Raw genomic sequence first — 23,679 nt, 5'->3', positions numbered from 1 at the left:
TTTTATGTTTATTTATTTATCTTGAGAGAGAGAGAGAGGATGAGCGGAGAAGGGGCAGAGAGAGATGGAGACAGAGAATCCCAAAGCAGGATCCATCCAACCTGTCAGCACAGAGCACTGCACAGGGCTCCAACTCACAAACTGTGAGATCATGACCTGAGCTGAAACCAAGAGTCAGACGATTTTACCCACCGAGTCACCCAGGCACCCAAAAGGGCGATTGCATTTTAGAGGCCCAGTGCTTTTGATTGTTTGAGAGATGAGATGAATTTATTGGCTCCAAAATGTTTTTAAATTCCAAAATTAAATTAGTAAATCTGATTAAATGTCTGCAAAATGGGACATATCAACTGGTCATAAGCAATTCAACTCTTAGAGATTTATAAATTACATTTAATGTGGGATATTGGTTCATTTTAATATTTTCACTGATGAAGGACAGGGCCTATTAAAATAAGAGTTAAAGGCCTACTCTCCAGAGTTGACCTCTCTTAAATATTCTTCATAGCTATTGGCATGAGCCATCTAAGTCTTGACATTACTCTCTTGAAGACGTTAAAAACAATACTTTAGTGGCCCCTGGGTGGCTCAGTCAGTTAAGCCTCCAACTTCAGCGCAGGTCATGATAACACAGTTCGTGGGTTCGAGCCCCTCATCAGGCTCTGTGCTGACAGCTCGGAGCCTAGAGCCTGCTTCAGATTTTGTGTCTTCCTCTCTCTCCACACCTCCCCCACTCACACTCTTTCTCTCTCAAAAATAAATAAACATTAAACAAATTTTTTTTAAAAACAATAATTCAGGGGTGCCTGTTTGGCTCAGTCAGTTGGATGACCAACTCTTAATTTCAGTTCAGGTCATGATCTCGCGGTTTGTGAGTTCAAGCCCTTCATCAGGCTCTGCCCTGACATTTGGAGCCTACTTGCAATTCTCCTTCTGTCTCTGCCCCTCCCACGCAGTCTCTCTCTCTCTCTCTCTCTCAAAATAAACTTAAAAAAATTAAAACAAACAACAACAGGGGCGCCTGGGTGGCGCAGTCGGTTAAGCGTCCGACTTCAGCCAGGTCACGATCTCACGGTCCGTGAGTTCGAGCCCCGTGTCAGGCTCTGGGCTGATGGGTCAGAGCCTGGAGCCTGTTTCTGATTCTGTGTCTCCCTCTCTCTCTGCCCCTCCCCCGTTCATGCTCTGTCTCTCTCTGTCCCCAAAATAAATAAACATTGAAAAAAAAATTTAAAAAAAAAAACAAACAACAACAAAACAGTATTTTATACTTTCAGAGTGCTTGCTAAAAGCTTACACATACTCCCATTAATTCATTTAATGTTCACAACAGTAAATTAAGAAAGAATAACTTGAATAAGGTTATTTTGTTTTCCTTTTTCTTCTTTTGCCAAAGTAAAAAATATAAAAATCTGAAGAAAAAAATCAGAATCAAGCAGATCAACAAACACAGTTCAGATGAAACAAACTACTAATTTGAAATGGCATATGTAGACTTTGGTGGGGAACAACACATAGCATGAGGCTCAAGAGTCAAATACTCTGAATAGGAGCTGTGTTACCAGGGACAAGTTACCTCCCCTCTCTGTGCCTCTGTATCTTCAACTGTAAGTGGGGATAAAAGAGTACTTACCTAAAAAGAGTGTGGTAATGTTTAAATGTGTTCATGTCTGAAACACTAAGAATAGTGTTTGGCACATAATAAGAGTTCAGTGAGTGCTAGCATTTAATTATTATTTAATCAAACCATATCAATCTTTGATTCTCAGAAATACAATTTAAGATTTTGGATAAATTAACTCTCAATGAAACAGCTAAAAACATCCACCCAGCAGTCATGCCTGTTTTATTCTAAAACTTTATTCAGAAGCGATTTCAAACTTAGAACAAGTTACAAAAATAAAAGTAGTACAAGAACACTCATGTACTTCTTACCCAAATTTGCTTATTGTTAACATTGTATTCATTTGCTTTACCATTTACCACTGCAGATCACTGCAAATCTGTGTCCCTGCTTCTTATTTATAATTTATGATGTATCACAAGTTTTGTGGCTTAAAACAACACCACAAGGTTGTATAGCTCAGAAGTCTGGGCCCAGCATTACCGGATTCTCTGCTCAGGGCTTCCAGGGCTGAAATGAAGATCTTGACCAGGCTGAATTCCTTTCAGGGATTCCTTTCTTTCTTGTTGGCCAAATTCAGTTCCTTGCAGCTAGAGGAGGAGATCTCCATTTCCTTGCTGGCTGTCAACTCTGGGCCACTCTCAGTTCATACAGGTCACCCACCTTCATTGAGACATATCTCCAGTTATCTCCAGAGCCAGAGACGGAGAACCTCCCTCATAGTAAAACCTTCTCAAGCTTTGAGTCTCCCACACTCCTAGTTCCTTATACAGTCTCACCTGATTGGGACAGGCTCACCCAGGATAGTCTTTCTTCAAGTTGACTGATTTAGGACCTTAATTAGATCTGCAAAATCCCTTCACAGTGGCACAGTAGGCTGGTGTTTGAATAACTGGGAGAAACTGTATGCATCAGGGGGTGGGAATTTGGGGAGCCATCTCAGAAGTCTGCCTACCACATATGATGAGACCCTTTATAATTCTATGTATTAGTTTGCTACGGCTGTCATAGCAAAATAGCACCAACGGAGTGGCTTAAACAACAGAAATCAACTCTCCCACAGTTCTGGAGGCTGGACATCCAAGATCAAGGTGTCAGCATGTTTGGTTTCCTGAGGCCTCTCTCTTCAGCTTGTAGATAGCTGCCTTCTCACCATGTCCTCACATGGCATTTTTCTCTGTGCACATGCATCCCTGGTGTCTCTCTTCTTATAAGGACATCAGTCATGTTGGATTAGGGCTTTGACATATGACTCTGAGGGAGAACACAATTCATTACATAAGAATCTAATAACAAAACCAAGAGCTAGTATTTCAGCTACAAGGCAGGTACTGTGCCAAACATTTTTTGTAGGCATAATTGTAACAAAATTACATGCCATTATAAACCATTATATAAAATTCAACTTTATCAAAACGTTTCCTATAGTCTTGATTAGAAATTCCGTAAGATTTCTATTGTGATCTGATAGAGCCATAATGTGCTTCACATGCTCCATTTTGAGGGCAGTTTCATTCACCAATGAATTTTGTTGATCATCTATGAGCTTGGTACAGAGACACAAAGATGAGCAATTAAAATTCCTGCTCTCAGAGAGTATAGTCGAACAGGAAAGACATATTTTATGTGTGTCTCCTGCACATTTTGAAATATCTTTCATAGGAAGTGTCAATTATATTTATAGAACCATCCTACACATGAAGTTCTTATGAAAGCTGAAGCATTGAAGATTAATGATTTCAAGAAAGGAAACTCTGGGGGGACGCCTGGGTGGCACAGTCGGGGCTTTTGACTCTTGACTTCCGCTCAGGTCATGATCTCGTGGTTGGTGAGTTAGAGCCCCACGTGGGGCTCCTTACTGGCAGTGAGGAGCCTGCTTGAGATTCTCCCTCTCTCTCTCTCTCTCTCTCTCTCTCTCTCTCTCTCCTCTCTCTCCAAATAAATAAATAAACTTAAAAAGAGAAAGGAAAATCCGAATATTTGATTTTTGTATTATTTTCTTGAGCTGCCCCAAACTACAGCAGCAATTCAAGTGTATGTAGCTTTATTTTTTAATTCCAGTAGAGTTGACACACAGTGTTGCATTAGTTTCAAACTGTACGTAGTTGTAGGCTGAATTCTGTGAGTGGAGAAAAAAACACCTGGGATTTGAGGGTGAAAAGCAATCATGACAGAAAAGTACTGCACCTGATTGGGTAAGGGTGTTTGAAATTCCACTTGCTCTGTTCGGGAGAGAAAAAGACATCCTTTAAAAAGAGGGGTGGGGATATCCTTTGTTTTCTCATTGGCCAACGTGTTCACCTTTTTTTTTTTTTTTTCACAATGCTTTTTATTAAAAACTGTTTTAAGATAGGTAAAACTAAATTCATGCAATTCACAACACTTCTTGAGAGTCTTATACACATACGGGCACTAAACACATTATTCATAAATTGATCACTCCCTGTCTCAGTCCTTCAGCACAGAATCCTGAGGATTAGTGATACCAGTTGATTTCTATCTATCTATCTATTTATTACATTTAAATCCAAGTCAGTTAACATACAGTGCAGTCTGGGTTTCAGGAGTAGAACCCCGGGATTCATCTTACATATGTCACCCAGTGCTCATCCCTAAAAATGCCCTCCTTAATAATGCCCATCTCCCATTCAGCCCACCACCCCCGCCCCCACCTCCCTTCCAGCAACCCTCATGTGTTCTGGAACCCTAATGTGTTCTCTGTATTTAAGAGCCCCTTATGGGGCCTCCTTCTCTGTTTTTGTCTTATTTTTCCTTCCCTTCCCTTCCCTTGTGTTCAAAGCTTCACGTCCTTTGCTGCTAACACGGAGACCTCTGCCCTTTGGAGGCCAAGGCAGCCCTTGGCAGGTGCTGGAGAAATCTCCAGATTTGCCGGCCAAGCGGCTTCTCAGCTGTAGGCGGAGTGCGGTGATTGCACCCAGGCGAGGGCCCCTTCCCTGCGGTCTCCTCGCACGCTCCTCTCTCCCTTTCTTCTAGTGACCCGTGGGCAGGCGGCTGAGTTCGGGTGCCCTCCCTGGCTCTTCACATGACTCCCACGGTCTGCAGCGGCTTGGACCGGGTGGAGGCGGAGGCCCAGGGGAGGGACCTGAGGGGCCCCTGCCCAGCCCCTTCACGCCCCGACCCCCAGCTCGGCCCCGCCTCGCCATTTGCGCCCGCGGGGCTGATAAATGGCCCGTGCGCCACGCGCGCTCAGTCGGGCTCAGCTGCAGCTCAACTCGCCTGGGCGCTTCCCCCTTCCCGCCTCTCAGCTCTCCTAACGGTGGGGCCTCCACCCATGGAGGAGGAGCAGACGTACCTGGAGCTCTACCTGGACCAGTGCGCCGCCCAGGTGAGCCCGGAAGCTGCTGCCACTGTCCCAGAGGACAAAGCGTGTCCCCGCCCGGTTGCTGAGCGCCCAGTCCCCAGCCCAGAGGGTTTTGCCTTAATGAAGGCTTAATGAAGAACTCCTAGCGACCGTAAGAGGTGGGCTTGATTGTCCTCCTCTTTATGTTGAAAAATAGAAGCTTCCAGAGGGGGAATAACTTGCCACGGTTGCCAACCAGAAGTGGAACCTGGCATAGTGTGACTCCGGAGCCATGGTTCGATGGCCCCATCACAGTTATAAAGACGCAGACGCGGAGAGCTTGCTTCTGTGTCTCCAGTAGCGACCTCTGGTCCCAAACTGTCTCTGCTTTGCTAGGACAAACGTACGCGGGAAGCGTTGATAGTACACTTTGAAGGGGGTAGCAGCCTTGGATGCTAAGAACAGGCCTCAAAAAACAGCCTCGAGGTGGCTAGGGGTGGAGTTGGCGGTCCACGGAGTGAGGGGTGGGGGACAGACAAGGGTGTCCAAACTTGAATTGGAAACACCTGTGGCTTCTTTCAGTTCGCAGTTAAGTTTTTGGGTTTTTTTATGGAAGGCATCTAGGTTTTTAAATTAAAAAAAAAAATGTTTATTTATTTCTGAGACAGAGCATGAGTGGGGGAGGGGCAGAGAGAGAGAGGGAGACACAGAATCCGAAGCAGGCTCCAGGCTCTGAGCTGTCAGCACAGAGCCCGACTCGGGGCTTGAACTCAAGAGCCGTGAGATCATGACCTGAGCCGAAATTGGTTGCTTAACCGACTGAGCCACCCAGGCGCCCCTAATTTTTTTTATTGTAGAAAAGAGAGCAAGGAATCTTCAAAAAGAAAGGCAAAAGGGCAACTTTCGGGGGCAGGGGGATTTTTAAAAAGAAGACAATTAGCACTGAGGTAGAAGTAGTGAAGCCTCAGCGTTTCACAAAGCAAATGAAAGCCCATGCTGGAAAGATGAGTTGATGGTTCTGCAAAGACAGTGTAACAAAACATTTCTTCTGATGCAAGGCCAAAGATGCTGTGAATATGCTGTAAGTACATCCTCTAAAGTGTGTTCCTAGGGTAAACTTGAAAGGAGGCTGTCAAGCTTCCATTGCCATAAAACATCCTCCTTGGATATCCTGTTGGCATTGCCTCAGGAAGCTGGGTTGCCTGGATGAGAGCTTCCTCCCAGCTAAAATGCCTTGAGGGAAGAAGGAGGGGAGGGAGACCCCAGAGGGTTGCAGACAGTAGTGCTTTGGTATAAACTGGCTGATGAGATAGATCCTTTCCAGCTAGTAAAGGAGAGGCCAATAAAACAATGAGGAGGAATCCAGGCCATTGTCCCCACCTCACTTTTCTTAAAGTCCACCTATGGGTGAGGGTAAATGGGGAAAATTACATAATTCAAAATGAAACATAGTGCAAAATCTTATTTCAAGAGAATGACTGCATTCTTCTAAACAAGTGTTTTCTTTGAACAATTAGCCACCCCTGCCATCTGCTGGACTTAGAGTAACAGAACAATTCAGTAGGATCTAACCAGTTTGTTAGCTCGAGGTAGCTTTGTCACCAAGAAGATCCAATCTGAGACGTTCATGAGTGTTCAGTTGTTAGAAGTCTGATCTTCTAACGGATGAGGTTATCCTGCAAGCAGTGCTCAAAGTCTAGAATGTAGGTCTGCAACTTGGGCGAAGCAGGTGGCAATGTATGTATCAAGGTAATCGATTCTCTTCCATAAAAAAGCCCATGAATTTTACATTAGCTGTTTCCTTCAGTTGCACACCTCATTCCCTCAGTTGATATTAATAGAGGTTGAACAGCCTTCCCTGGGCTGGAAATACAATACATTGATTTAAACTATTCTTGTCATTTAAATTTCAATAACTGTTTTCCTATTGTAAATTCATGAAACTAGAACATTTACTCATCTCTCCTTTGACTAGAAGGAATAACCTTAGGGCTTCAGTGGAGTATTGATTAGCACTCACTACTCCATCTTAAACTTTGTTCACTTTTCTCTTTGAAATACAAATTTAAAACTCTAAAAAATACCTAAATTAACTAAAGTTTATAATCAACTTATGGCATGCAGTAAATCTATTCAAAGTACATACAAGTTTTAAAAATTATTTTGTCCATTGAGGCATTTTATTTGCACGTATATATTACATCTCTAGAAAAAGAATCCCAGGACTTTCCCTCCTGTGTGTCTTCGTCTGTCTTCTTCATGGTCCATGATGCCAGCTGAGGTTGTCAGTATAGTGAAACCAAGCTCTTTTCTACAAGTTGGTGGGATGGGAGGAGGTCATTCTGCCATTTTTCTAGATCTTTGAGTTGTCAGATCTGGGGCTGATAACTCCACGCTTGTTTAACCTGCCTGTGAGGTTCACAATAATTTTCCCAGCTCTGGGATCATCAATGATTTCAAATTTGCCAATGTAACCATACTTCATCATCATAGTTAGGAACTGGTTGAGGACTTTGGAACATGGCCTAATAAGGACCTGGTGTTTGCCTCTCTTTTCAACATTGTTCATGCTCTTGAGAGCTTCTGCTAGGACATTTATGCACACCATTATGGAGGCACAGAAAGAGGACTCAGAGTACACACAATTTAGAGTATGATTGCTGTGTCCTTTATTGTAAAATTACAGTGGTAACTTCCTATGGATCTAATGTAGGAAAAATGTTTTATGAAAAATGCTGTCTCTGCATTTTAAGATCTACTTACCTGTTTCTGTTAAGTGTGCTATAACCCTGTAATATAACTTAGTAATACCTTATGGAAGGAGGCTTGGAATGACTAGAAGCTATCTTGGATTGCTTTGCATCTTGAACATGCTGCCTGCTAGCTTTAGTGGTATCCTTTTGGTGTGACATGCTATTCTGTTTCTTGCATTTTGTTTTGGAAATGGCCTAGGATGATCTCGCTCCACCTGGGTCACCGCTGCTCAGCCCAATTGTACCTGATGATGGGTACATACCTAATACATCCAATTCAGAGACTGTGTTTAATTCACATCTTCAAGAAGTCAAAGGAGCATCTGGCCATTTCTCATCTGTGGATCTTAGCTTCCTACCAGATGAACTTACCCAAGAAAGTAAAGACCAGAGTGTTATTAGAAGCAAGCAGGACATCGAAGAAAATTGTAAAACTCAAAGTCAGCAAAGTAGGTTGTCATTACCCAGAGAACAGGACATGGGTCTGGGGTTAATCAATGACAGCACTTTGTCAAAGTCCCATTCACAAGCATACCCTGGTGATGCTGACTCAGTCCAGCCCTCTCCTGAGAAACCAAACTCCACGCCTCTGATGTCCATAACTCCCATGACACCAGTGACCCCTGTTTCAGAATGTTCTGGAATTGTGCCTCAACTACAGTAAGTTGTTTGTGTGTGTGTGTGTGTGTGTGTGTGTGTGTGTGTGTGTTTTTAATTTTTTTTCAACGTTTATTTATTTTTGGGACAGAGAGAGACAGGGCATGAACGGGGGAGGGGCAGAGAGAGAGGGAGACACAGAATCAGAAACAGGCTCCAGGCTCTGAGCCATCAGCCCAGAGCCTGACGCGGGGCTCGAACTCACAGACCGCAAGATCGTGACCTGGCTGAAGTCGGACGCTTAACCGACTGCGCCACCCAGGCGCCCCTGTGTGTGTGTTTTTAATGGGTGAGCTCCTGGGTATACCGTTTATGTTCTTGAATGTGAGGACAACGAATTTCAGAATAATAGTGTGGGGAAGAGAATTTTAGATTTAATTATTCTTTTTTAAAATATTTTTTTAATTTATTTTTGAGAGAGAGACAGAGTGTGAGCAGGGGAGGGGCAGAGAGAAAGGGAGACACAGAATCCGAAGGAGGCTGAGCTGTCAGCACAGAGCCCCACGCGGGGTTCGAACTCACAAACCGTGAGATCATGACCTGAGCCAAAGTGGGGCACTCAACCGACTGAGCCACCTAAGTGCCCTATTAATTATTCTTTTATCAGTTTTTAATGGATTGTGTCTTTAGACAGTTTGGTTATCTGTTAAATGAAGTACCAATTCTTGATCTCCTAAGAGAGGGTTAAGAGTTAGTATATACATTCTTAAGGATTATATTGTTTATACTAGAGCACTGTAATTGCTGAGAATTGTGGTTGGGGTAGGATAAACACAAAGAATATAAAGATGTAAAATTGGATTCAACTTGCAAATTGATTTAGGATTATGCTTGCTATTTTGAGACATGGTTTTGAAAAAGATTTAAAACTTGCTTTTATTCAGCTAGTCACGACATTACAGAAAAAACCATTTTAGTACTTCACTTTGGAATTTTTACATTTTACTAGAGTTCTTCATGATACAATGTATTTCACATTGAGAATAATTCTAGGAAGTTGCTAATAGATATAAGATGAGGAAGTTAATACATTTTAATTTTTTTTACTTCTTGTGTCTGATATAATTTTCTAAGTTGACTTCTTTCTTCAGGAATATAGTTTCCACTGTAAACCTGGCCTGTAAACTGGATCTGAAGAAAATAGCTTTGCATGCAAAAAATGCAGAGTATAACCCAAAGGTAAGATTTCTCGGTATTTCATTCAACAATTAGCTTCTAGAGGCGCCTGGGTGGCGCAGTCGGTTAAGCGTCCGACTTCAGCCAGGTCACGATCTCGCGGTCCGTGAGTTCGAGCCCCGCGTCGGGCTCTGGGCTGATGGCTCGGAGCCTGGAGCCTGTTTCCGATTCTGTGTCTCCCTCTCTCTCTGCCCCTCCCCTGTTCATGCTCTGTCTCTCTCTGTCCCAAAAATAAATAAACGTTGAAAAAAAAATTAAAAAAAAAAAACAAACAATTAGCTTCTATTTAGATTTACTTCAGTGCTTGCTTTGGCAGTACATATACTAGATTTACTTCATATGATCATGTTATTGATTCATTCCTTTGGTATTTTTTTTATTAAAAAACTTTTTTTCAATTACATTTATTTATTTTTGAGAGACCACGCGAACGGGGGAGGGGCAGAGAGAGAGGGAGACACAGAATCCAAAGCAGGCTCCAGGCTCTGAGCTGTCTGCACAGAGCCCGACACGGGACTCGAACCCATGAACTGTGAGATCATGACCTGAACCGAAGTCGGACACTTAACCTACTGAGCCACCCAGGAGCCCCGTTTTGTTATTGTTTTAAAACAGGAAAAAATTGTTAGTGCAGAACTGTTGACAACTCAAGGGATTAATTGCCTCATTGTCTGTTTTGAAGTTATAAAAAATAACCTCATTCCCTGTGCTGAATAAAGCAGTGGTTGAGCGGTTCCTAAAAGTTAAGATTTTTCCCTTGTCATTCAAACAGATTTTTCAGTATGACCACTTTGAGCCTACAAGGATGCTAACTTTCTTAAAATGCCATCATATTTCTGGAAATAGTTTTTTCTAAATGTTGTTCCACCTACCTGACACATACTTTTCCTATTACAATTTCTCTTGTTTGAGAAAGCTGAATTGTTTAAAGTGTGAAGTTCAAGCTTCTACTTACTTGAGTAAGAGTCAGGGATTTCTTTTCCCTCAAAGTTTAATAAAGTCTACTCTTTGTTGTGTCCTGCCAAGGCGAGGCATCCAATTTTTAATGGCCTATCAACCTAAGAAGTAGATTTTTTCATTCAGTCAACATTTAGTAATTTGCTGGTCTCTGTACTTATGAGTACAGAGTAAGATCTGGTGCCTACTGGGGAGAAGTTCACCATCCTGGGTGGTGGAGGATTTGTGGCGTTAGATGAAGAAGGCCGTACAGAGTTCCTACAGAGGAACCCAGCGGACCTTGTGAGCATCAGCTATGTATGGATTAAGTTGTTTTTACTGTTTTGGTAGTGTTCTTGCTGACATCTGAGTTTATTTTATTTATTTATTTTTTCAACGTTTATTTATTTTTGGGACAGAGAGAGACAGAGCATGAACGGGGGAGGGGCAGAGAGAGAGGGAGACACAGAATTGGAAACAGGCTCCAGGCTCTGAGCCATCAGCCCAGAGCATGACGCAGGGCTCGAACTCCTGGACCGAGAGATCGTGACCTGGCTGAAGTCGGACACCCAACCGACTGCGCCACCCAGGCGCCCCAATCTGAGTTTAAATGTACTTCAATACTACCCAGATATTTCCTTTTCCCCTTTCATGTAGGCGGCTATGATGAGCACAGAAACACAATGCTAAGCTAGGATTCGTACGGCTACATCCATGATTGACCACACTATTAAGTCAGCATATTTAAGCATATTTTATTGCCCATCATGCTCAGTGCTCCCTCATTTTATTTTTGTGTATAGGATCTATCCAAACTTGGACTTGATAGCCAGAGAAATTCTGGCTTGGCACTTGAGCTATCTTAAGATAGCTCACCTTAAGGTGAGGGCATCACCTTAAATATTGGAAAACATTCATAAGATTCAATCGGCTCTGTGCGGTGCTGACTTGGGGTTCTTTCACTCTCTGTCAACACTTCAAATCTGAAATTTCTAGTCCCACCTTGGTTCTGTGGAGGAGCTCTGACCCAGGGAACCTGCCGTCTTGCATACTACCCACCCCGGTTTCCTTCCCGGCTTAATGGGGGAAGATGAGAGCAGGAGAAGGGAGTGCGTGTGTAGGACCAGAAGGAGAAGCAGGTCTTTGGTGACATGTCAGTGTGGCAGCCCTCCCTTGCATCAGTACCACCTGCAGGGCTTGCCCATGCTGCTCATGTGGGGGAACCGCACTTCGAGAACTACTATGGTAGGCAAGAACTTGACAAATATATATGTGTATATATATATAGTTATATATATATATAGATATATATAACTATATATATATCTATATATATAGTTATATATAGTTATATAGTTATATAGTTAGTTATATACTTATATAGTTATATAGTTATATATATAGTTATAGTTATATATATATAGTTGTATATATATAGCTATATATATAGTTATATATATAGTTATATATATAGTTATATATATAACTATATATATAGTTATATATATAGTTATATATGTATAGTTATATATATATAGTTATTTATATATATATAGTTATATATGTATAGTTATATATATATAGTTATTTATATATATATAGTTATATATGTATAGTTATATATATATATTTATATATATAGTTATATATATATATATATATATATATATATATATATATATATATATATAGTGGCTACTAGTACATTATAGAGTCTTGGCAAGCCTGTAACATACCTCATACTTCTCCCCCCTCCCCAAATATTCTTTGAAAGAAAAAGGAAGTATTTCAAGGTAAAAAAAAAAAAACACAGCATCCAATTAGTCATGGTTTTAAATCTCAACCTTACCATTCCCTGTGTAATGCTGGAAGCTGAATAACCACTTAGTTTCCCTGTGCACTAAATGGTGATAATCATGGACTCAGTTGAGATCTAGCATGAGGATAAAGGTGACAAAACTTTTAAACCTCTTAGCATTGTGCTTGAAATATAATAGGCATTAGAATTTTAGCTCTATTGTTATTATTCTTACCTGTTTTTTCTAAGTACATTTTAGAATCATGATTGTTTTTGTTAGCATTAGCGCGGGGAGAATAGACCCAGACATTTTTTCCCTTTCCCATCCAAAATCGGTTTATTCAAGACCAATTTCATGTCCGGCTCAGCTTTTCAATTGGAATAGTGTTACATCCTGGCAGAGGCTAATTGTTCTTTTGACTTTTGTGTATAGAGGTTTGCTGCTGTCATAATGAGGATCCGAGAGCCCAGGACCACAGCCCTCATATTTAGCTCTGGGAAAATGGTCTGCACGGGAGCCAAAAGGTATGCGGAACCACCTTCATTGTTATCAGACAAATAATTCTGTATGTAAAACAAGGAAGGATAGTATTCATGTTGTAAAACACATAGTAGGAACAAAATACTTTGCTAAAGAGTTTTAAGTTCATGAAATGCCATGTAAGACTGACTTAGGTGTCATTTTGCAGTTCCCCTGTTAAAACTGAGGGGACTTAGCTAGGCTGCTAGAACTTGTTCTTAAGGTGCATTTAAAAACTATAGTGGGGTGCCTGGGTGGGTCAGTTGGTTGGGCAACCGACTTCAGCTCAGGTCATGACCTCACAGTTTGTGAGTTCGAGCCCCACGTCAGGCTCTGTGCTGACAGCTCAGCCTGGAGCCTGCTTTGGATTCTGTGTCTCCCCCTCTCTCTACCCGTCCCCTGCTCACGCTCTGGGTCTCTCTGTCTCTCAATAATAAATAAATGTTTTTAAAAAATTAAAAAACTATAGTGGTGACAAAGCCTGTTATAAGCCTGGGGAAGTAGTTATTGTATATTTTCCTCATTACAGATAAATGGATAGAACTTTTTAAAGGAGGTAAATTAGGCACTTCTTGACCATTAGCTTGAGCATTAGCTCAGGAGGCAACTCTTAAAAGGCTTGTTTTTTTCTTGGATCTCCTGCAGAGGCAGCCCTGTACTGATATAGATCCTTTCAGCATAAAACTGTGGTAGGAGCTGCTTTTCCCTCTAAGTGTTAGAAGATGAGTAGTAAATTGTCTGCCTGAAAGGTTGTACGAATTTCTCCTCACTCTAGAGATGCATCAAGTATTCATTTTCTCCAAACAACACTGGATGTTAATATTTTTTATACTTGTGTTTTTTATGTTATTTATATTAAATTTTATTATAATTGTTATTAAATATATATTTATATATGTTTATATTATATATATAATATATATATAATATATAAATTAGTATAGTTGACACAATGTTACATTAGTTTCAGGTGATTCAGCAAGTTTATACCTAATGCTATGTTCACCATACCATGTTACCATCTGTTCCCATACAACGCTGTTACAAGGCCATTGATTATATTCCTTATACTGTGCCTTTAATTCCTCTGACTTATTCATTCCATAACTGGGAGGCTGTGTCTCCCACTTCCCTTCACTCATTTTTCCCATCCCTCAAACCCCCTCCCCTCGGGCAACCATTGGTTTGTTCTCTGTGTTTCTAGGTCTGCCTCTGCTTTTTATTATTTTTTTTAAGATTCCACACATAAATGAAATCACATGGTATTTGTCTTTTTCATATAGTATTTATTTCACTTAGCATAATACCCTCTAGGACCATCCATAATCTCTCAAATGGCATGATCTCATCCTTTGTTATGGTTGCATAATCTTGATTTGTATACCACATCTTCCTTATTTCTCTATCAATGGACACTTCGGTTGCTTCCATATCTTGACTATTGTAAATAATACTGCAGTAAACATGGGGGTACATTTATCTTTTCAAATTAGTGTTTTTGTTTTCTTTGGGTAAATACTCAATAGTGGAATCATTGGATCGTATGGAATTTCTATTTTTAATTTTTTGAGGACCCTCTATACTGTTTTCCACAGTGGCTGCACCAGTTTACATTCTCACCAACAGCGCACAAGGGTTCTTTTTCCTCCACATCCTCACCAACACTTGTTATTTCTTGTCTTTTTAATTTTAGCCATTCCAACAGGTGTAAGGTGGTGTTTCATTGTGGCTTTGCTGTGTTAGTTCCCTGATGGGTGATGTTGAGTATCTTTTCATGTGTCAATTGGTCATCTGTGTGTCGTCTTTGGGAAAATGTTCAGGTCCTCTGCCCATTTTTTAAACAGATTTTTTTAATATATTTTTTTGGTGTTGAGTTGTAGTTCTTTATATATTTTGGATATTAACCCCTTATCAGATATATCATTTGCAAATACCTTCTTTTATTCAGTAGACTGCGTTTTGGTTTGTTGATGGTTTCCTTATTGTGCAAAAGTTTTTAAAATTTTTTTAAACATTTATTTATTATTGAGAGACAGAGACAGACCATGAGCAGCGGAGGGGCAGAGAGAGAGGGAGACACAGAATACAAAGCAGGCTCCGGGCTCTGAACTATCGGCACAGAGCCCGATGTGGGGCTCAAACTCACGAACCGTGAGATCATGACCCGAGCCAAAGTCGGATGCCCAACCGACTGAGCGACCCAGGCGCCCCTGTGCAAAAGTTTTTACTTTGTAGTCCCAATGGTTTCTTTTTGCTTTTGTTTCCCTTTAGGAGACCGATCTAGAAAAATGCTGCTATGGCTGATGTCAGAGAAATTACTGCCTGTGTTCTCTTCTGTATTTTTTATGGTTTCAGGTCTTGAATTTAGATCTTTAATCAATTTGAGTTTATTTTTGTGTAGGGTGTTAAAAAGTGGTCCAGTTTCTTTTTCTTTTCTTTTTTTTTTCTTTCATGTAGCTATCCAGTTTTCCCAGCATTATTTATTGAAGAAACTTTATTTTCCCTGTTGTATACTCTTGACTCCTCTGTCATAGATTAATTGGCCATATATTTGTGGGTTTATTTCTGGGCTCTTTGTCCATTGATCTAAATGTCTGTTTTTTGTGCCTGTTTTTGTGTTTTGATTACTACATATTTGTAGTTTATCTTCAAATCTGAAATTGTGATACCTCTAGCTTTGTTTTTTGTTTTTTGTTTTTTTCTCAAGATTGCTTTGGCCATTTGGGGTCTTTTGTGGCTCCATACAAATTTCAATAGTATTCTAGTTTTGTGAAAAATGTGGTTGGTATTCTGATAGGGATTGCATTGAATCTATAAATTGCTTTGGGTAACAGGGACATTTTAACAATATTCTTCCAATCAACGAGCATGGAATTTTTATCCATTTGTTTGTGTCATCTTCAGTTTCTTTAATCAGTGTTTATAGTTTTCAGAGTACAGGTCTTTCACCTCTTTGGTTAAGTTTATTCCTAGGTATTTTATTCTTTTTGGTGCAGTTTTTTTTTTATATGAAATTTATTGACAAATTGGTTTCCATACAACACCCAGTGCTCATCCCAAAAGGTGCCCTCCTCAATACCCATCACCCACCCTCTCCTCCCTCCCACCCCCCATCAACCCTCAGTTTGTTCTCAGTTTTTAACAGTCTCTTATGCTTTGGCTCTCTCCCACTCTAACCTCTTTTTTTTTTTTCCTTCCCCTCCCCCATGGGTTCCTGTTAAGTTTCTCAGGGTCCACATAAGAGTGAAACCATACGGTATCTGTCTTTCTCTGTATGGCTTATTTCACTTAGCATCACACTCTCCAGTTCCATCCATGTTGCTACAAAAGGCCATATTTCGTTCTTTCTCATTGCCACATAGTATTCCATTGTGTATATAAACCACAATTTCTTTATGCATTCATCAGTTGATGGACATTTAGGCTCTTTCCATAATTTGGCTATTGTTGAGAGTGCTGCTATGAACATTGGGGTACAAGTGGCCCTATGCATCCGTACTCCTGTATCCCTTGGATAAATTCCTAGCAGTACTATTGCTGGGTCATAGGGTAGGTCTATTTTTAATTTTCTGAGGAACCTCCACACTGCTTTCCAGAGCGGCTGCACCAATTTGCATTCCCACCAACAGTGCAAGAGGGTTCCCGTTTCTCCACATCCTCTCCAGCATCTATAGGCTCCTGATTTGTTCATTTTGGCCACTCTGACTGGCGTGAGGTGATACCTGAGTGTGGTTTTGATTTGTATTTCCCTGATAAGGAGCGACGCTGAACATCTTTTCATGTGCCTGTTGGCCATCCGGATGTCTTCTTTAGAGAAGTGTCTATTCATGTTTTCTGCCCATTTCTTCACTGGGTTATTTGTTTTACGGGTGTGGAGTTTGGTGAGCTCTTTATAGATTTTGGATACTAGCCCTTTGTCCGATATGTCATTTGCGAATATCTTTTCCCATTCCGTTGGTTGCCTTTTAGTTTTGTTGGTTGTTTCCTTTGCTGTGCAGAAGCTTTTTATCTTCATAAGGTCCCAGTAATTCACTTTTGCTTTTAATTCCCTTGCCTTTGGGGATGTGTCGAGTAAGAGATTGCTACGGCTGAGGTCAGAGAGGTCTTTTCCTGCTTTCTCCTCTAAGGTTTTGATGGTTTCCTGTCTCACATTTAGGTCCTTTATCCATTTGGAGTTTATTTTTGTGAATGGTGTGAGAAAGTGGTCTAGTTTCAACCTTCTGCATGCTGCTGTCCAGTTCTCCCAGCACCATTTGTTAAAGAGGCTGTCTTTTTTCCATTGGATGTTCTTTCCTGCTTTGTCAAAGATGAGTTGGCCATACGTTTGTGGGTCTAGTTCTGGGGTTTCTATTCTATTCCATTGGTCTATGTGTCTGTTTTTGTGCCAATACCATGCTGTCTTGATGATGACAGCTTTGTAGTAGAGGCTAAAGTCTGGGATTGTGATGCTTCCTGCTTTGGTCTTCTTCTTCAAAATTCCTTTGGCTATTCGGGGCCTTTTGTGGTTCCATATGAATTTTAGGATTGCCTGTTCTAGTTTCGAGAAGAATGCTGGTGCAATTTTGATTGGGATTGCATTGAATGTGTAGATAGCTTTGGGTAGTATTGACATTTTGACAATATTTATTTTTCCAATCCATGAGCAGGGAATGTCTTTCCATTTCTTTAAATCTTCTTCAATTTCCTTCATAAGCTTTCTATAGTTTTCAGCATACAGATCCTTTACATCTTTGGTTAGATTTATTCCTAGGTATTTTATGCTTCTTGGTGCAATTGTGAATGGGATCAGTTTCTTTATTTGTCTTTCTGTTGCTTCATTGTTAGTGTATAAGAATGCAACTGATTTCTGTACATTGATTTTGTATCCTGCAACTTTGCTGAATTCCTGTATCAGTTCTAGCAGACTTTTGGTGGAGTCTATCGGATTTTCCATGTATAATATGTCATCTGCAAAAAGCGAAAGCTTGACTTCATCTTTGCCAATTTTGATGCCTTTGATTTCCTTTTGTTGTCTGATTGCTGATGCTAGAACTTCCAGCACTATGTTAAACAGCAGCGGTGAGAGTGGACATCCTTGTCGTGTTCCTGATCTCAGGGAAAAAGCTCTCAGTTTTTCCCCGTTGAGGATGATGTTAGCTGTGGGCTTTTCATAAATGGCTTTTATGATCTTTAAGTATGTTCCTTCTATCCCGACTTTCTCAAGGGTTTTTATTAAGAAAGGGTGCTGGATTTTGTCAAAGGCCTTTTCTGCATCGATTGACAGGATCGTATGGTTCTTCTCTTTTTTTTTGTTAATGTGATGTATCACGTTGATTGATTTGCGAATGTTGAACCAGCCCTGCATCCCAGGAATGAATCCCACTTGATCATGGTGAATAATTCTTTTTATATGCCATTGAATTCGATTTGCTAGTATCTTATTGAGAATTTTTACATCCATATTCATCAGGGATATTGGCCTGTAGTTCTCTTTTTTTACTGGGTCTCTGTCTGGTTTAGGAATCAAAGTAATACTGGCTTCATAGAATGAGTCTGGAAGTTTTCCTTCCCTTTCTATTTCTTGGAATAGCTTGAGAAGGATAGGTATTATCTCTGCTTTAAACGTCTGGTAGAACTCCCCTGGGAAGCCATCTGGTCCTGGACTCTTATTTGTTGGGAGATTTTTGATAACCGATTCAATTTCTTCGCTGGTTATGGGTCTGTTCAAGCTTTCTATTTCCTCCTGATTGAGTTTTGGAAGAGTGTGGGTGTTCAGGAATTTGTCCATTTCTTCCAGGTTGTCCAATTTGTTGGCATATAATTTTTCATAGTATTCCCTGATAATTGTTTGTATCTCTGAGGGATTGGTTGTAATAATTCCATTTTCATTCATGATTTTATCTATTTGGGTCATTTCCCTTTTCTTTTTGAGAAGCCTGGCTAGAGGTTTGTCAATTTTGTTTATTTTTTCAAAAAACCAACTCTTGGTTTCGTTGATCTGCTCTACAGTTTTTTTAGATTCTATATTGTTTATTTCTGCTCTGATCTTTATTATTTCTCTTCTTCTGCTGGGTTTAGGCTGCCTTTGCTGTTCTGCTTCTAGTTCCTTTAGGTGTGCTGTTAGATTTTCTATTTGGGATTTTTCTTGTTTCTTGAGATAGGCCTGGATTGCAATGTATTTTCCTCTCAGGACTGCCTTCGCTGCGTCCCAAAGCGTTTGGATTGTTGTATTTTCATTTTCGTTTGTTTCCATATATTTTTAAATTTCTTCTCTAATTGCCTGGTTGACCCACTCATTCGTTAGTAGGGTGTTCTTTAACCTCCATGCCTTTGGAGGTTTTCCAGACTTTTTTCTGTGGTTGATTTCAAGTTTCATAGCATTGTGGTCTGAAAGTATGCATGGTATAATTTCAATTCTTGTAAACTTATGAAGGGCTGTTTTGTGACCCAGTATATGATCTATCTTGGAGAATGTTCCATGTGCACTCGAGAAGAAAGTATATTCTGTTGCTTTGGGATGCAGAGTTCTAAATATATCTGTCAAGTCCATCTGATCCAATGTCTCATTCAGGGCCCTTGTTTGTTTATTGACCGTGTGTCTAGATGATCTGTCCATTTCTGTAAGTGGGGTGTTAAAGTCCCCTGCAATTACCACATTCTTATCAATAAGGTTGCTTATGTTTATGAGTAATTGTTTTATATATTTGGGGGCTCCGGTATTCGGCGCATAGACATTTATAATTGTTAGCTCTTCCTGATGGATTGACCCTGTAACTATTATATAATGTCCTTCTTCATCTCTTGTTACAGCCTTTAATTTAAAGTCTAGTTTGTCTGATATAAGTATGGCTACTCCAGCTTTCTTTTGGCTTCCAGTCGCATGATAAATAGTTCTCCATCCCCTCACTCTCAATCTAAAGGTGTCCTCAGGTCTAAAATGAGTCTCTTGTAGACAGCAAATAGATGGGTCTTGTTTTTTTATCCATTCCGATACCCTATGTCTTTTGGTTGGCGCATTTAATCCATTTACATTCAGTGTTATTATAGAAAGATACGGGTTAAGAGTCATTGTGATGTCTGTATGTTTTATGCTTGTAGTGATGTCTCTGGGACTTTGTCTCACAGGGTCCCCCTTAGGATCTCTTGTAGGGCTGGTTTAGTGGTGACAAATTCCTTCAGTTTTTGTTTGTTTGGGAAGACCTTTATCTCTCCTTCTATTCTAAGTGACAGACTTGCTGGATAAAGGATTCTCGGCTGCATATTTTTTCTGTCTAGCACCCTGACAATCTCGTGCCAATTCTTTCTGGCCTGCCAAGTTTCAAAAGAGAGATCAGTCACGAGTCTTATAGGTCTCCCTTTATATGTGAGGGCACGTTTACCCCTTGCTGCTTTCAGAATTTTCTCTTTATCCTTGTATTTTGCCAGTTTCACTATGATATGTCGTGCAGAAGATCGATTCAAGTTACGTCTGAAGGGAGTTCTCTGTGCCTCTTGGATTTCAATGCCTTTTTCCTTCCCCAGTTCAGGGAAGTTCTCAGCTATTATTTCTTCAAGTACCCCTTCAGCACCTTTCCCTCTCTCTTCCTCCTCTGGGATACCAATTATGCGTATATTATTTCTTTTTAGTGTATCACTTAGTTCTCTAATTTTCCCCTCATACTCCTGGATTTTTTTATCTCTCTTTTTCTCAGCTTCCTCTTTTTCCATAACTTTATCTTCTAGTTCACCTATTCTCTCCTCTGCCTCTTCAAGCCGAGCTGTGGTGGTTTCCATTTTGTTATGCATTTCGTTTAAAGTGTTTTTCAGCTCCTCGTGACTGTTCCTTAGTCCCTTGATCTCTGTAGCAAGAGATTCTCTGCTGTCCTGTATACTGTTTTCAAGCCCAGCGATTAATTTTATGACTATTATTCTAAATTCACTTTCTGTTATATTATTTAAATCCTTTTTGATCAGCTTGGTGCAGTTTTAAGTGGAGTTGTTTTCTTAATTTCTCCTTCTACTTTTTTTATTAGTGTATAGATACGCTACCGATTTCTTGGTGTTAATTTTGTATCCTGCTACTTTACTGAATTCATTGATTACTTCTAGTAGTTGTTTGGTGGATATTATATATAGTATCATGTCATCTGCACATGATGACAGTTGGCTTCTTTACTAGTATGAATACCTCTTATTTCTTGTCTGATTGCTTTGTTTAGGACTTTCAGTATTATGTTGAATTAAAGTGGTAAGAATGGACATCCTTGGCTTGTTCCTGATCTTCGTGGGAAAGCTCTCAGTTTTTCACCACTGAGTATGATGTTAGCTGTGGGTTTTTCATATGTGGCCTTTATTAGGTTGAGGTATGGTCCCCTAAACCCACTTCGTTGAGAGTGTTTTTTATCAAAAATGGATGTTGAATTTCGTCACTGGTTTTTTCAGCATCTGTTGAGATGATCATATGATTTTTATCCTTCATTTTGTTGATGTCATGTGTCACGTTGATTGATTTGTGAATATTGAATGCTTCTTACATCCCCAGAATTAATCCCATTTGATCATCATGCATGATCTGATTAATGCACTGTTATATATGGTATGCTAATATTTTGTTGAGGATTTTTGTATCTATGTGACAAATCTATTCTTAATCCATATTTTCCCCTACCTGTTTTTACATGTTCTTTATATATATCTGGGTAAATTTCTGGGCTGTCTCTTCTGTTGATCCATGTATTCTTGGACCTAGAAGTCTCCCATTAAAAAAAAATTTTTTTTTAATCTTTATTTATTTTTGGAAGAGAGAGTGTGAGTGGGGGAGGAACAGAGCAGGAGGGAGACTCGGAATCTGCAGCAGTCTCCAGGCTCTGAGCTGTCAGCACAGAGCCCGACACAGGGCTCAAACCCATGAATTGTGAATTCATGACCTGAACCAAAGTTGGACACTTAACCAACTGAGCCAGCCAGGCACCCCCATAAATCTCCCCTTTTTAGGTCCTTATTGGACGACTCTGCAAGGTATCTGCAAGGATGTTCATTTCAGCATTGTTTAAAATGGGGGGTGGGGGAGAACAAATACCTGATAATAGATCTTTGATTAGATCATTAAATTGTATTTAGCTATTAAAACATACACATTTTGAGTTGGAAGGATGTCACATTGTGTTACGCTGTAGGGGAACAGGAAACTAAATTGTAAGTTTATTATCCAACTTTCACTTTAAAGTATGCTTATATTACACACACTTTCATGAGTATCTTTCCCTATCTGAATTTATTTGGTTGCCAAAATCTAATGGTGAAAATTCAGATAGTGAGTTCAGATAATGAGATACTTTTTCCCCAAATCTATTTGGTTCTTGAGTCTTGAACAGAGATTTGTGAAATTTTGGTTAGTCTAAGAGCTATCAGAATTATCTCCAAAAATTTATCCAAACCTCTTCTCTTTAGTTGTAATAATTGGAGTTTGCTAGTGAAGGTTACCTGTGTTTGCACAGGGAAAGTACACAAACATCAAATTTAATCAGTGGTTATCACTGACAATTTAATCAGTGTCACCACCACTGGTTCTTACTCTATTTTCTAATGTTTGTATAAGAACATGTATGTAGATTTTAACCGTAAGTTGTTTGGGAATTTCTATGTCCTATTGACAGCTGATTGCCAACAAAACTACAGGGCTCCCCAAACTCTTAAATTTTGACCTTATAAACATCAGCACTATGGGAAACATCAGCAATATAGCCAGTTAGGCAAATGTATGTTTTCGAAATTGAGACTGTATTTATTTCCTTGCTAACTTGGAGGCATGGCCTTGGCAGGGACATCTCAGGAGTTAGAAGTGGGTGAGGAGAAATGTGAAGTGAAATATGTGATGTAATTAATACACTTAAGAGGGGCAGTGTTGTGAAGGCTCTGGATAGGAAAGAGAATGGAGTGCTTCCTTTGGTCCAAATGTTCAATCTGGCTCTTCCAGGTGCTTCTGATTTTCAACATAAAGATGAGGGTGGAGTTCACATGGTTCACCCACCAGGTTTCCATTCTGTTTGGCAACCCCTGCTGAGACTCCTTGTTTTGTTTTGCCAATGACCAATGAAAAGCACATAATGAACAATAAAGCCTCACTTCTCAAGATTTGACATTCTCTGACCTGGATTTCAGGCTGGAGCAGGACAAACGCTTAGAAGAATATGGCCACAAAGTGGAATAAATTTCTTCCTTTCTCATATGGGGTGTGAGTTGAGTGATAATTCTGTGAGAAAGCCTGAGCAAATTTTGTTAGGTTTTGAGGTATTTTTGTGCTAAAAAAACAAAAACAAAAACAAAAACAAACAAAAAAAGTTATATATAATTTGTCCCATAAAGAACCTGGTCCTGATATCTTGTCTTTGCTACCCAATTGGCGTACCTCTTACTTCATGTTGGTTTTTTTTTTCTTTTTGTATACACGTGTCCGAATTTTTGTTGCTGTTGTTCCCATCTACGTGACACAAACCTTTAGATCAGATGGATGGTTCTCAAACTTGACTGAGCATTAGAATCTGGAGGGCTTGTTAAAACACAGACTGCTGGGCCCCAACCCCAGAGTGCTTGAGGCTGGGACCTGGGGCTTTGCATTTCTAACAAGTTCTCAGGTGCTGATTCTGCTACAGGTCTGAGGACACACTCTGAAACCAGTGGAATAGTTAATTTTATCTTCTAGCATTTAAAACAATTAGAAGAGAAAAATAGGGGCACCTGGGTGGCTCAATTGTTAAGTGTCCCACTTCAGTTCAGGTCATGATCTCGCAGTCCCTGGGTTCGAGCCCTGCGTTGGGCTCTGTGTTCACCGCTCAGAGCCTGGAGCCTGCTTCAGATTCTGTGTCTCCCTCTGTCTGTGCTCCTCCCCTGCTCATGCTCTGTCTCTCTCTCTCTCTCTCAAAAATAAATAAAGATTAAAAAAATAATTTAAAAAAGGAG

At 40.2% G+C, this 23,679-nt stretch overlaps 1 protein-coding gene and 1 pseudogene across 4 annotated transcripts in view; one reads left to right on the top strand and one right to left on the bottom strand.

The window, feature by feature from the left end:
• The first annotated feature begins 4,625 nt into the window (after positions 1–4,625).
• The window catches only part of TBPL2 (TATA-box binding protein like 2), a 32,299-nt gene continuing 13,245 nt past the window's right edge, over positions 4,626–23,679 (top strand). For all 4 annotated transcript variants that reach the window (XM_045059942.1, XM_045059940.1, XM_045059943.1 and 1 more), the window contains exons 1-4: positions 4,626–4,967; positions 7,875–8,335; positions 9,424–9,511; positions 12,676–12,767. In XM_045059942.1, coding sequence (XP_044915877.1) covers positions 4,665–4,967; positions 7,875–8,335; positions 9,424–9,511; positions 12,676–12,767 — 944 coding nt within the window. In that variant the 5' untranslated portion in view covers positions 4,626–4,664. The remainder of the gene's footprint in view (positions 4,968–7,874; positions 8,336–9,423; positions 9,512–12,675; positions 12,768–23,679) is intronic.
• On the bottom strand, positions 7,128–7,548 carry LOC109501183 (annotated as a pseudogene).

The sequence above is a fragment of the Felis catus genome, chromosome B3 (genome assembly GCF_018350175.1).
Source record: "Felis catus isolate Fca126 chromosome B3, F.catus_Fca126_mat1.0, whole genome shotgun sequence".
Taxonomy (NCBI): Eukaryota; Metazoa; Chordata; class Mammalia; order Carnivora; family Felidae; genus Felis; species Felis catus.
The sequence above is the reverse complement of the archived record's forward strand: the minus strand, read 5'-3'. Positions and strand labels throughout refer to the sequence as shown.